We start from the raw sequence: 13,382 nt of genomic DNA, 5'->3' as shown, positions 1-13,382 counted from the left end.
TCACAGCTTCACCCTGGAACACAATCTTTTGGCAATAGTTGATTCCTTTCTTAATATGAACCTCAAGAACCATCCTCTCCTGAACAACTTTGCTGGAAGATATACACAAATGGAATTCAAGTAGCATACTGACCCACTACATTTAGGGCAAAAAGTGTTCATCTGTTGTGTCATATCTAATCTTATCTGCCTTGGTATAGTGTCATGATAAAGTCTGTAAGAGGACAAACAACACCTCCTTCACACACCAAGAATCGATCATAAAGGCATTGTTAAATTTCCACAGTTATATGCCAACTCTCACACCAATAATTAAGACTGCTTCCACTATTGTTTAGCATGGACTTTGTAGAGCTCAGAGGGAGCATTTCTATGCAATTTAGGGTTCACAAGCTGCTCCTCCAGCGTCATCTTAATGTCCTTCACTGCCTGCACCAGTCTTGCTCCTCTGCAAACTCCTGCCATGAAGAGAGACAAAGGCGAGACCTTGGAGGGAGGAGCAGGTTGCGTACAAGAAAGATGGTAGATTTTCGAATTCAAAGATGCTCGGAAAATAAAAGAAAGTTATAATTGTCAAATTTGGTATTTTACTTTCTACTCTTTTCCCTTTCTTGTAAGGTCAAAAATAAAACATCCTTATATTTACCATTCGCTTTCGGTTAGTTTCTCTAATAACGTATCATTTGTCTTAGCTTTTGTACATTTCAAATGCTATGTCGCTCTGTGCATATTCTTTTTGGATAATATATGTTTGGGACATTGAGTTTTTTATTTGCAGTTGTCTTTGGTGTAAGAAATAGATAGTTCGCTTTGCTGTCTAAATAAAATGTGTCTCTGATTTTGGATGCAATCAAGTTTACATTACACAATTGTTTGTACTGCACCATTTCACACTATAGTTGTACAGATGATTCCTGTTGATCCCTATGTTTTGGATCTGATTAATTAATCTGCAACATTGATGCAAATACTTATCATGTGGTACAACCCCCCTCTCTCCCTCCCTCCCCAAGATTCTGCTTGGAGCCACACACTACTACACGCCGGTTGACATATGGTCTGTTGAGTGCATGTTCAGTACGATTTTGATGAACTCAAACACCACTACTCAGTGCAGACTGCTTCATAATTCACAACAGCACATATTAGACATTCTAATCTGGTGTAAATTGTAGCTCAGTTGGTCACTATCCAGCCACTTTCCCTGGTGACTTGCAGCAACTGCTCCACATCTTCAAGTATTATAGTTAATTGTTTACTGAAACTTTTGGTGGGTATCTCTTTACTAACGATGATCCATCTTGCTTTCTCAGATGGGCGGTTGCTTGGCACCCCAAATGACAGGTGTGGCCAAGTGTTGGCAAGTTGCTCAATTAGTATGTAGGTGGAAGCCGACAAAGCCACTCTTGTGCCCAGTCTTGACGCTGATGGTCACTACTCTGTCAATAGTGAATCTTGCATCGTCTGAAGTACACTTAATTTTGTGCAATGTACGCAACTACTAACCTTTCAGAGAAATGCTAAGATATTGAGGTCAATGATAACATAAGTTATTCGTTTTTCGTGTAATCATTGTGTACTAATATTTAATCAAATAATTTGTGTACCCTCGCTAACCCTACCATCACTAACCCTATAATGACACTCTTTTTGGGACATAGAGAATTCATGAAATGTTATTGTATTATAACTAAACACTTGCATGTGCAATAAATAGTAACACCTTACAGGGCATGTACAACATATAGTCATTTAAATATCTGGTAATATTATGTTTGTGATTTATATGTTTGATGAATATTTAGTATAATAATGTGATGGTACCTATTTTTTTGGAATGTCGAATTCTTACATATATTTTATTTAAATAAGGTCTATATCTATACTACTATATTAAGGCTGCAAGGGGGTAGCCTGCTTCTCTTGCGTTCTGCCTTCGATCAATCTGGACCGTTCGTGCCCACGCTGATCGCACGTGCGCCCCTCCGTCCGTCCCCGTTGTCGAACCAACCTCTGCGAAACCTAGGCCAGCTCCCCTCCCGTAACAACATTCGCCTATGTCAGCTCCCTCTCCCCCACCGCCAACCAAACGACTTGTCCTACCCCTCGCCCCTGCAACTTCCGAGCGAGCTGCGCGGCGACGACCTCCGCCGGTTCGCCCGCTCCCTCCGCTTCGCTCAGTTCATGTTCAAAACCACCATGATGGCGAGGAGGAGCGTGCGTGTCACCGCCTTCCTCGATCCCTTTCCTCATCCGATCTGAAATCGCCTCGCGGAAGGAAACAAAAATAGAATCATCTGTCGCCTCTTTTTGTGTCCATGAAACGAACAGAGAAATCAAGAAACCCGCATAACGCTCACCATGGTGTAGGAGAGATCCAGGCTGGTGAGCTTCCCGCACTTGAGGGCGAGGAGCTAGATCCCCAGATCCGTGAGCCCAAGGCACCACTTGAGCGAGAGCTCCCTCGGCTCCGTGCACCCGACGGCGATGCATCCGAGGCCCATGTCGATGAGCGGCTTCCAGGGGCCAGCGAGAGCCTCCGGAGCGCCCTGGCCCGCACCACCTCGGCCGCCGCGGCGTCCCCGAGGTCGACCACATTGGAGAGGTCGAGGTCGACGAGGCCCAGGTAGGCGATGGCGAGCTCGGAGACGCCCGCGGCGCTGAACCCGCGGGAGCAGGAGAGGTTGACGGCGTGGAGGGCGGAGACGGCGACCGAGGCGAGGGCGGCGTCGGGGACACGCACGCATAGGGTGAGGTCGAGGCGGGTCACGGTCGGGTACCGTGCCAGCGCGGCGGGCAGGAGGTCTGCGCGGAGCGGGCGGAGCGTCCGGCGGTGCCGAGACTCCGCGGCGTGGCAGGCGTGGGAGGCCAACGCGAAGGACTTGAGCGCCCGCGGGTCGGCATGGGCCACGCGGTCCAGGACAAGGAAGAGAAGCTCATCGGTCAACGAATCGAGCGACGGCGTGGGGGCGCCGGGGATGCGCGCGAGGGACGGAGAGAGGGAGAGGGCGACGCAGCGGCGCTTGGGGTACTGGTGCTGCTAGGCTGTCATGGTCATACCTTACGGTGGTGGAGGGGGGGTTGGTGGCGGCGGTGGTGGCGGTTTCTCGATCTCTGGCGAACGAGAGTGACTGGCAGGCAAGAAATGGAAGCCGACGAAGAGATGGAAGCCGACGAAGAGATGGGAGAGGACCGGAGGAGACGTGGTGAGGCGGGGAGATGACGATGTAGCCCCTGGAGCGTGTCGTACTGGGGAAAACACGGGTTGTACATATCTTTTCCGTATATATAGGTCTGCATGATATTGATGGTTGCAATATAGTGGTGAAACAGGTAGATGAAAATAACAAAATTTATATGTATAGCCAGGATCACCAATAAATTACAAAATCTTTTCTTATAATAATATAACACATTTATATATAAGTTATGATATTATATGTTTCCGTTGCAACGCACGGGCACTAACCTAGTTAAAACATAAGATGGCCTACTAGTACTATCTAGTATTTGTTGATGGGTTGGTGAAAGAAAAAACAGTCACATGAGGCAGCGGCAGGAGCAAATTAGGTAGTGTTTGGTTGAGGAGCCAAGTAGAACGGAGTCGTTCCATCCCTGTTTCTAGGAACGGAGCCGCTCTGTTCTGTGTTTGGTAATCTGGAACGGAGCGGCTCTGTTTTTTGTTTGGTTGCAGAGTGAACGGAATGGAGCGTGACTGTGAGAGCGGGATAGGAACGGAGCGACTCCGTCCGGTTGATTTTTTGGAGCGGAATGGTTCCGGATCTGAGGAGAATATTCTCTAATTGGAGCCATTCCGTTCTAGTTACTTTGTAACCAAACAGCAACAAAACTGGGATAGAACGACTCCGTTCTGCTTGACTCTTCAACCAAACACTACCTAAACGAAAGGCCTCGTCAATCAGGCAAGACAGTTGTGCTTGTGCAGGAGGAGCTCGGCAGCGCAGTCGCGAGTGAGCGGCGCCTTGGAGGACCCTGGCGGTGGCCGGTGGCGCTACCCTTCGGGGCACAGCCGCAGCCCGCAGGCAGCGCATGGGGAAGAGTGAAGTACTAAAAATAAAGAGGAGAGAGAGAGCGATCGGAGGAGAGGAGAGGAGGCCGGAGGAGACGAGTGGAGGTAGGGCTGGACAAAATGCTCGTGGCTCGCTGGCTCGCTCGTTTCGTGGTCAGCTCGGCTCGGCTCGGATCGGCTCGTTTGAATTTTGTCACGAGCTGAGCTGACATCCTAGCTCGGTTCGTTAACGAGCCAGCTCGGTTCGTTAACGAGCCAGCTCGCGAGCTAAACGAGCTACCATATTCTAATAAAACGAAACTATATACATATCATTTATAGAATAATTGATGAACATGTTATATATATGTGAGGTGTCTATGACCTATAAATTAAACTAATGATTAATGAACTATGCCTATGTGTTAATTTGGTCTATGCAAATATAATTATGGGTTAAACTGATGAACATGCATGTGAATTGTGAATTAATGAGTGATGAATTGTGCTAATTTGGTGTTATATTGACATAGTTTGTGAAACTATGAGTATAATTACTATTTTTTATTGTTAAATTAGTTTGAAATTAACTAAAAATAATTATTATATACATTTTATTTTTTTTCTGCTCTGGCTCGCGAGCTAAACGAGCCAGCTCGAGCTCGTAAACGAGCCGAGCCGAGCTGACTCTGTGGCTCGTTACCTTAACGAGCCGAGCCGAGCTGGCTCGTTAGCTTAACGAGCCAGCTCGAACTCGGACGAGCCGAGCCGAGCTGGCTCGTTATCCACCCCTAAGTGGAGGCGAGCCGGTTGCGGTGGTGGGTGGACCACGGCAACCGCAGAGCACAGGCAAGAGTGGTGCTCCTGGGACTACTACACTACTAGTAGCACGGGTCGCTGCTCCTGCCTGCCTGTGCAGTGATTTCTCACTCTCAGGGTTCAGGGTCACGGCGCTCCCGCCCATGTGCCCTGGCCGGCTGGGCCGGACCCTGTGACGGCATCCGCAGCCACTACCGCTCCCTGCCGTCCGGTCCCGTTTGGCCTATGGCAAAGGAAAGCGAGCTCGCCCCGCTTGCTGTGGCCTGTGGGACTGTGGGTGGTCTGGTTGGGCGTCGAGGGCGCGGACCCGGCCGGGCCAGCCAGCGCCAGGGGCCGTGTCGCGGGATTTTCGTTTTCCAAGGTCCACTGACGTGACTGTACGTACGTACCCTTATTGCCACATGCGCCGCAGCCGCACGCGTGGTGGAGGCGGTGTCAGATCGTAGGCTAGTAGCAGACCGAACTCACGCATGTACATGTTCCAAGAGCCGTTAGGTTGTCATCAATCTGTATCGTCCGATCTAGGGGTGTTTGGTTACCCCAAACTAAAATTTAGCACCTGTCATATCGAATGTTTGAACCTCCGTTTCGGGTATTAAATGTAGTTGGGTTATAAAACTAATTTGTCAGCCGAAGATTAAAAGATGAGACGAATCTAGTCCAGTTGGTTGGGTCTATATTTCATACTTCTATTTAAAAGTCAAACGCTGATGTGACCCGGACTAAACTTTAGCAGGGGCAACAAACACCCCCCTAATCACACGTTCGGCCTAGGTACTCCACCGTAGTACGCCCTACGGTTCCAAACGGGGTCCATGGCTCGAACGAAGCGTACACTCGCCTTTTTTTTTGTTATTGTCCGGGGTCGCGGTCGCGGCACTGTGCTGACGTCGTCGGCCGACCGACGCGAGAAAACCAAACCATCAACCATGGCACGACGCGAGATCGTTCGTGGGCCGACGAGCCAGCACAGCACCGGTATGTACACCTCGCCCTCCCTCCTCGCGCGCCTGCCGCTTGCCCGCCCCTGCGACCTTCTGCTTGCTCGAGAGCTTCAGCCCCCGGCGTGATGGACGAGAGCTTTGCGAGCGTCGGCAGGAAGCTTCATCCCCGATGCGGGAAGGAGAGGAAGGTGTCGTTTAGCGTACACAGAACTGTATAATAATAATAATCTGTTACCATTATTATTATTATACAATTATCACTGTCGATAGCGTACACAGAATTAGCTGCTGCTGCTGCTACGCAGTGAGTGGTACTAGTATGTCTGCGGTCTTGCTCATGGGCACGATTTCCTCTCTCTCCTTCCTCTCCCCACTGCTCCTTTAGTCCTGTAATAACAAAAGGCTGAGGTGCTCCGTGTGCGTGCGTCCTCACCACAGTTCTTCCTTTCAGACAGGACTCAGGGGGGGGGGGGGGGGCGTCTCTCTGGACTGGACCCGTGCGAAAAATGCGACTCCTCTTCCTGCGTCTGGCCAGCCTTGCTTTTGTACCAGCGCAATTCGAGTACAAGCGTTAAGGTAACATCGTGCATCATTAGGGTTAGTGGGGAGGCATATGGTGCCTGTCTCTTTCAGCTTTTTTTATAGCTTTTAGCCACCAAAAGCTGATAGGGACTGTCAAACACTCAGCTTTTCAACCAACTTGTATAAAAATCGATTTGTTAAAAACTATACAAAATCAAAATAAACATATAAATCGTCGAGTCATTGTAACAGTATGAATCTGTCACTTTCTAAATCCTAAACACATGTATACCCTCATTTTTCTTTGCATCTAATCTTAATGATAATCAGATTCTCTACAAACGGATTATCAGAAAAGCTGGTTAGAAAAAAAAAACTGAACTAGCCAGATCCGAAGCCGCGTGAATAATAAATAGAGTACTACGCGCCGTGTGTTCCATCATGCCTGGCCTGGCCATGTCCTGGTCCCCTCCTGCGATGCCGAGGAACGGATTGGACTTGGAGAGATGATGATCGAGGCTGGCTGGTTGTGTCTCGAATCGATCGATCTCCCCCAACCACTGCTACTCGCACAAGAATATGCTTGGCGGCCAGAAAAGGCCAGGGAAAAGCCAACATACTAGCTCCGAGCTGTGTGCCCTGTGTGTCTGTGTGAGGCGCCGCACGCTCCCCCACCGCACCGCTAGCTACGACGAGTATACTAGTAGCTAATTAATCGCCTGATGCTAAACTAATCGTAGCCCCGAGGTAGACAGCATCATTACGCTGTCTGACCGTCTCTGATACAGTATGCACGCCGAATTGCTGGTTAAAGGCAGAAGAGAAGAGTCTGGAGCAAGAGCGGGATCAAGGATAAAAGTCCATTAACAGCTTTGGCACGGTAACCAAAGTGTCTCCAAGTCAGTGGCAGTGGACAGCGGCTGGTACGTTGCTTGTGGGCGAGACTGTTCAGATGAGGCGGATGCGTTGCGTACGTCCACTGTGGCGGGCGAGGGCTGCCGGCCGTGCTGTGCTGGACTGTTTCCCGTTCCGTGCTCGCGACAGTCTGCGTGCAGGTGCGCCGTCACCGTGCTCGCTGATACCTGACTCGCCGTCCTGGGCAAGCACGGCGCGGGCCCAGACCCTTGTGCGCATTCCTCCCTGTTGTCCGTCCGTCCGTGGACGTCTGCACGACGATGACGGTACGACGAGACAGCAGCTTCTGGGAAGGCGATTGATGATTGATGAAACATGTCCTTGTCCCGTTGTCTCTGTACAGTATACAAACGTTTCATGAGTTTCAGAACACTCACGGCGCACTGCAGAAAACCGAACCCCACGAAACCAACCAACACTCGCGGGAAAATAGCGATGAGAAGATGCAGGCCCAGTACTACTCCGACTCTGCTACAGTTTCCCAAGCCCTCAGCCTCACAGCCCGGCCCACAAACATAAATGCAGGCCCATCGACGCGACCAGACCACCCGCATAATAATAAATGGCCAAATGCAGGAGTGGCGCCCACGAGTCGGTGATACAACGTCACTGGTACTGGTAGTACGCCGGCGCTTCCAGTTCCAGCACGTGGGATCCGCCCGGTACAGGCTACAGAGGCGGACCCGTCTGCCAGCGGGAGAGCGGCGTGGTCGATCCACACCGATCCGTGCGGGCCACTGGACGAGGGGCCAGTAAAGGCTTTCGGGCCCACGCCGCGATTTCGAATTTTAGGGGTCCCGTCACCGTCGGTCCGTCAAACCACGCTACCCGTCCGTCCGCGGTTCCTCTCCCCATTCCCCAACGTTCCTCGCTCCAGAGCGTTTCAAACGGTAAGGAAGCCACCCCCGCTGTGAGGTTACTTAAGGCACGGTGACCCGACGCGAGCAAAGCTCCAAGACCCGCACGCGAACGCCCTCCCTGCCGCTCCGCCGTTTCGCGTGGGAGTCGTTTCGAAAAAGTCTGTTTCGCGAGCGGTGAGGACTGAGGAGTGTGGAGGCCTAAAACCATGGCGGCGAGCATCGGGATCATGGACGGCGCCTACTTCGTCGGCAGGGGCGAGATCCTGCACTGGATCAATGCGACCCTCCAGCTCTCCCTCGCCAAGGTCGAGGAGGTCAGCCCCCCCCCCCCCCGCTCTCGCCCCCTTCTGGTCACGCTTGTTTGGTTCGATTTCGCTGGGCTTGGTGGGCTGTTAAGCCAGTTAAGGATTAGGGTTTTGATCCGTACGCGGGGATTGTGGTCTCTAGTTCGCGTGCGGCTTGACGCGGAATTTCGTGTTGAAGTTGCTCTTGCTTTCCTGCAGGCAGCGTCTGGCGCAGTGCAGTGCCAGCTCATGGATATGGTTCACCCTGGAGTGGTGCCCATGCATAAGGTTGATTCCGATTCGTTCCAACTTCGACTTGATTGATCTGTAGCTGGGTGCAGGCCCGTGGTGCTAACAGGTTGTCTAGTGGATTCTAACCACTGTCTTCTGTGCGGGTTTCCCCCAGGTCAATTTCGATGCGAAGACAGAATATGACATGATCCAGAACTACAAGGTTCTTCAGGACGTGTTCAACAAGCTGCGGATAGGCAAGGTACTCGCTGTCGGCCTATTGCATTTCGATCCATCGATATCTGTTTGATGTTATGTTTGTCATTGATGAAAAAGTGTGTCAGCCTATTCCTTGTTTGGTAGCTTGGTTCCAATTTGGAATGGTTGTCACTTGTAACCGTGTATGGGATTTGCTACATGGTGTCCCATTGTACTGGTTGCCAAAATTATGTTCATTCTGGTGCACAGCGAGATGAGGTTCAAAGGAAATTGAGATTTAGGTCTTATGTAAATTGGAGTGCAGAGAGTTGTTGTTTGATTGTGTGCTTGTTGCATTTCAATCCATGGAGATTGTATATGGTCTTCTTGTGTCTGTCATTGCTGAAAACTGAAAATAATGTTTAGAATGGCTTCACTGCTTCAGTGGCCGCTTCTGGTGCTTTTTTTAAGATCAGTCTTCATTGAGATAGGAATAGTGGTATAAGAATTTGATGCGTGACCTTCCCAATGTGCTGAGTATTAAAATTATGTTTGTGATGTACACAGACATAACAAGTTGGACTTCACAGGAAATTGAAATGTAGCTCTTATGTGTATAAATAATAGATTCCAATACAGTGCTGCTGTGATTAGGTTTGTGCTAGAGAAAATAGTGGTGGTTGTTTTCCATTCAAAATTTGATTGGGAAATCCTGTGTCTGTCATTGGTGAAAACTGAAAAGAATGTTTGTGCAGCACTTCAAAGCTAACTTCTGGTGGTATGTTTAAGTTCAATGAAACAAGAATACTGATATAAGAAATTTGATGTATGACCTTTCAATGTATTGATTACTGAAATTGTGCTTGTGCTGTGCATTGCGAGCTGGAGTTCATAGTTAATTGAAATTTAGCTCTTATGTGTGTAAATAATAGAGTCTACATAATGCAGCGCTAGTTGTGCAGCAATGGTACAAAGTAGTAGATTCTAGTCGATTGACATGCTGTTGGGACACTGAACACAAGTACCATATTTTTTCTAATGTGACTAGGTTGTGCAAGTTAAGTAGTAGTGGTTGTTTCCATTGAAATTTGATTGGGAAATCTTGTATTATACAACAAGAATATTGATATGGATAATTTTCTTTTTGACTGCCACAAAAGATAGCAAATTTATGGTACTTATGCTAAATGATTTACAATTCTTTTTATGACAAGTGGTGCCAAGAGTGTTTCATATGTATCCTTCTGCTATAATATCTAGCAGCACAGCTCTTCCTTGCTCTTATTAATGATTGGTTTCTACCATGCAGAATATTGAGGTCAACAAGCTTGTTAAAGGACGGCCATTGGACAACTTGGAGTTCCTTCAGTGGTTGAAAAGATATTGTGATTCTGTGAATGGTGGAATTATGAACGAGTATGTGCCTTGAACCTTGATTATGTTTGACTGTAATTAAATGTTTGTTCCTGACCAAGGCATTGAGAAAGCTTTGTTCTTGTTCCAGAAACTACAACCCTGTAGAAAGGAGGTCAAAGGGATGCAAAGAACGTGTCTCAAAGGGTTCCAATAAGCCATCTAAATCATTGCAAGCCAATAGGCTTTCTGGTGCTGATCCAACAGATGGAGGTGCAGAGTCTATCTGATCATTGATTAAGTGCTTGTCTAACTAAATCATGAGGGTGCATCTAGCAGCCTTTTTTTTCTTTGACATACGCATAGGTAGTGCTACTACACAGTGTGATTGTTATTGTTCTGAAATGATGTAACTGTTAGAGCTGGTTTGGGAGTCCAAAAACCGGAGGGGATTGGAGAGGCTAAAATCATCTTCTTTTTCAAAATTGAATAAGGAGGGGATTTTAGCCCCTCTAATCCCCTCCGGTTTTGTGGCTCTCAAACTAGCCCTTAGAGGGAATTACTGCTCTCAACCCTTTGTCTGCTTAGGGATGTTGTAAAGGGCGTACCCAGTGCCGTAGGCTTCCCGCACTGTGCGGGGTCTGGGGAAGGGTATCTTTAAGCGCCAAGTCTTACCCGTATAAAATGCAGAGGTTTAGGGATGTTGTAAAGTTTACAATTTTTATGCTTCTGTTTGTTATTAATATCTACATGCTAATCCAATTATGCAGGCCATGGAGTTGGGAAAGTATGTAACACTTTTTCTGAAGAGCATTACATAGAACAGATTCAGAAGTTGTCTGAAAAGGTATGCATTATGTACTTCTAGTTGCTGAGTCAATTTAAGGATTCTCCACATTAAAGCAAGAGTGCAGCCTTACTTGTTTGTTCTGTTGATAGTACTGTGCAATAGTTCACAACAGTAGTGTTGGAGGAAATCCCATACTTGTGAGGGTGGCATTGGATTCTTCATAGCTGCTACTTGATGTCTACTTTATTTGTTGAACTGCAGATTGCAGACCTGAAAGTTTCTGTCGATAGTACTGAAAAAGAAAGAGACTTCTACTTCTCGAAGTTGCGTGATATTGAGATACTGTGTCAACGGCCTGAGTTAGAGCATCTACCGGTATAAGATAAATTCTATATAAATATTCATGCGTATGCACATGTTTACTGGTTTGATCTTATGGACCTGCGTTCTAGATTTTGGATCACTATGTTTATAGAGATCAATATTTTCATCTCATTGACCAAGAATTTTATCTAGGATACCAACAAAACTCATACCAACAAACCCTGTTCACTAACCCCTTGTAGCTTCAGTTAAGAAATGTTATGGTCTCCTTTTCGAATATTTCTCACAGCTAGTTGATACTGAAACAAGTAGCCAAGTACAAAGGGGAATTGATGTTATTCATATATGTAGCCTACCAATCTTTTACATCTCTACCACAATCACTCATGATCTGAATAATTTGGGGGTGGCAAAATGACTTTTAATTCCTTTTAGGTGATGCCACTAACCTGAACTTTATTGTGATAGATGACTAAGGCGGTCCGGAAGATACTTTATGCAGCTGATGCAAAGGATTCACCGCTACCTGAGGCGAATGATATAATCACAAAGTCACCAAGCTTGTTCTCAAATGAAACCGAGTGAGATGTGCGGCTACATGAGCTAATTTTGGTGCTTATTTTCCATCATTGATCGTCTTAGTTTTGAGTCTGTAAATGCGTAAAATAACATTTGACACAAGTCTTTTTGCTGTCAAAAACAGTTTTCCTGTAAGAACTTGAGTGGGGTTAATTAGTTATTACGCATTCATGCTTGATGTGACTGTCCCTGTATGGTTCCTCTGGAGAATATAGGGTCTGTTCACTTGACTAATCTGTACCGGCGTCTACTACTTTTACAGTGTTTTTGTCTCAATGGATTGCAGTTGCAACAGTCTAAATAGTCGGCTTTAATCCGCAGCGAACAGGTAACGTGGCCTTCATGCCTAATTGGTATAGTGGGGCCAGGCAGACGATCTTTGGTTGACGGCACTAATGGGAGCCTTGGTTACCTCGACCGAAGCAATAAGAAACATGTGTGACTGTCAGTTCTTCAATTTAATGGCAGTGAAGACACTAAATTTCTATGTTATATATATAATGAGAAGTAATATTTTCTATTTTTCTTTGAGGAAACTAAACTTTGGAACAATGCAAGAAACCTGTGTAAAATACATGCAATTAATTTTCTGATTGTCTATTACAGCGTGCACATATGTTTGCATCTATTTTAAATAGACAAGTTAATCTAACAAAAAAACATAGCATATGTTTGGGGCTACAGAAATATTTACAGTTCCAACTGTTGAGTAATATGGACAGTTTAAATATTTGGATTAATAATCACTCCCTCAAGGAGTTGCCTCTCACTGGAAGAAGATTCACCTGGTCAAATCAAAGAGATGTTCCTACATTAGTCAAGCTGGACAGAGTATTCTACACTTCTGATTGGGAGGACTTATTTCCTGATTGTTCTTTGCAGAGTTCTGCCTCTAATATGTCTGATCACTGTCCTCTGATCCTAAGGCTTAATGAGACCTTTAAGGGAAAGAAGCGTTTTCATTTTGAGAGTTTTTGGCCCAAGATGCAAGGTTTTCAGGAGGTGGTGGCTGGTTCCTGGAATGCTTCTATTTTGGCTGCTTGTCCTATGCAGAGATTATCCCTTAAATTTAAGAGACTTGCAAAGGACCTGCAATCCTGGAGCCAAAAATCTGTGGGTAATGTTTCTACTCAACTTGCTTTGGCCAAGATGACTCTACATCTTCTGGAAATTGCCCAAGACAGCAGATCCTTGTGGACGGCTGAAGAGTGGTTGCGGAAAAAATTAAAATTATTATGTCTGCATCTTTCTTCTTTGGAAAGAACCATTGCTAGATTAAGGTCTAGAGTGAAATTTATCAAATCTGGTGATGCCAATACGGCTTTCTTTCATGCACACGCCAGGTTCAGGAAAAAGAAGAACTTCATTCATAAACTGATGGTCGACGAGAATCTTGTTACTTCTCAAGAGGCTAAACAGCAGGCTATGTTTCAGTTTTATAAGGATCTGATTGGTAAAGCGTCTGAGCGAAATTTTAGTCTTAACCTTGCTAATTTTCACAAAGGCAATTTGGAGCTCTCACATTTTGATAATCCCATTTCTTTGGAGGAAATT

The 13,382-nt window shown here is 46.7% G+C and overlaps 1 protein-coding gene across 1 annotated transcript; it reads left to right on the top strand.

Moving 5' to 3' along the window:
• The first annotated feature begins 8,204 nt into the window (after positions 1-8,204).
• On the top strand, positions 8,205-12,062 carry LOC100279501 (uncharacterized). Its single transcript, NM_001152502.2, has 8 exons — positions 8,205-8,383; positions 8,573-8,641; positions 8,760-8,846; positions 10,092-10,198; positions 10,287-10,408; positions 10,906-10,982; positions 11,187-11,300; positions 11,718-12,062. The coding sequence occupies exons 1-8, from the start codon at positions 8,276-8,278 to the stop codon at positions 11,832-11,834; spliced, it is 801 nt and encodes a 266-aa protein (NP_001145974.1). The 5' UTR covers positions 8,205-8,275; the 3' UTR covers positions 11,835-12,062.
• Positions 12,063-13,382: the final 1,320 nt, after the last annotated feature.

This window comes from Zea mays, chromosome 2 (genome assembly GCF_902167145.1).
Source record: "Zea mays cultivar B73 chromosome 2, Zm-B73-REFERENCE-NAM-5.0, whole genome shotgun sequence".
Taxonomy (NCBI): Eukaryota; Viridiplantae; Streptophyta; class Magnoliopsida; order Poales; family Poaceae; genus Zea; species Zea mays.
Note: the sequence above shows the minus strand (reverse complement) of the source record. Positions and strands in the feature narration are given on the sequence as shown.

Coding starts and splice junctions, on each gene's coding strand:
- LOC100279501 (NM_001152502.2), top strand. CDS start 8,276: ATGGCGGCGAGCATCGGGATCATGGACGGCGCCTACTTCGTCGGCAGG. Junction 8,642..8,759: donor GAGTGGTGCCCATGCATAAG/GTTGATTCCGAT, acceptor GGTTTCCCCCAG/GTCAATTTCGATGCGAAGAC. Junction 8,847..10,091: donor ACAAGCTGCGGATAGGCAAG/GTACTCGCTGTC, acceptor TCTACCATGCAG/AATATTGAGGTCAACAAGCT.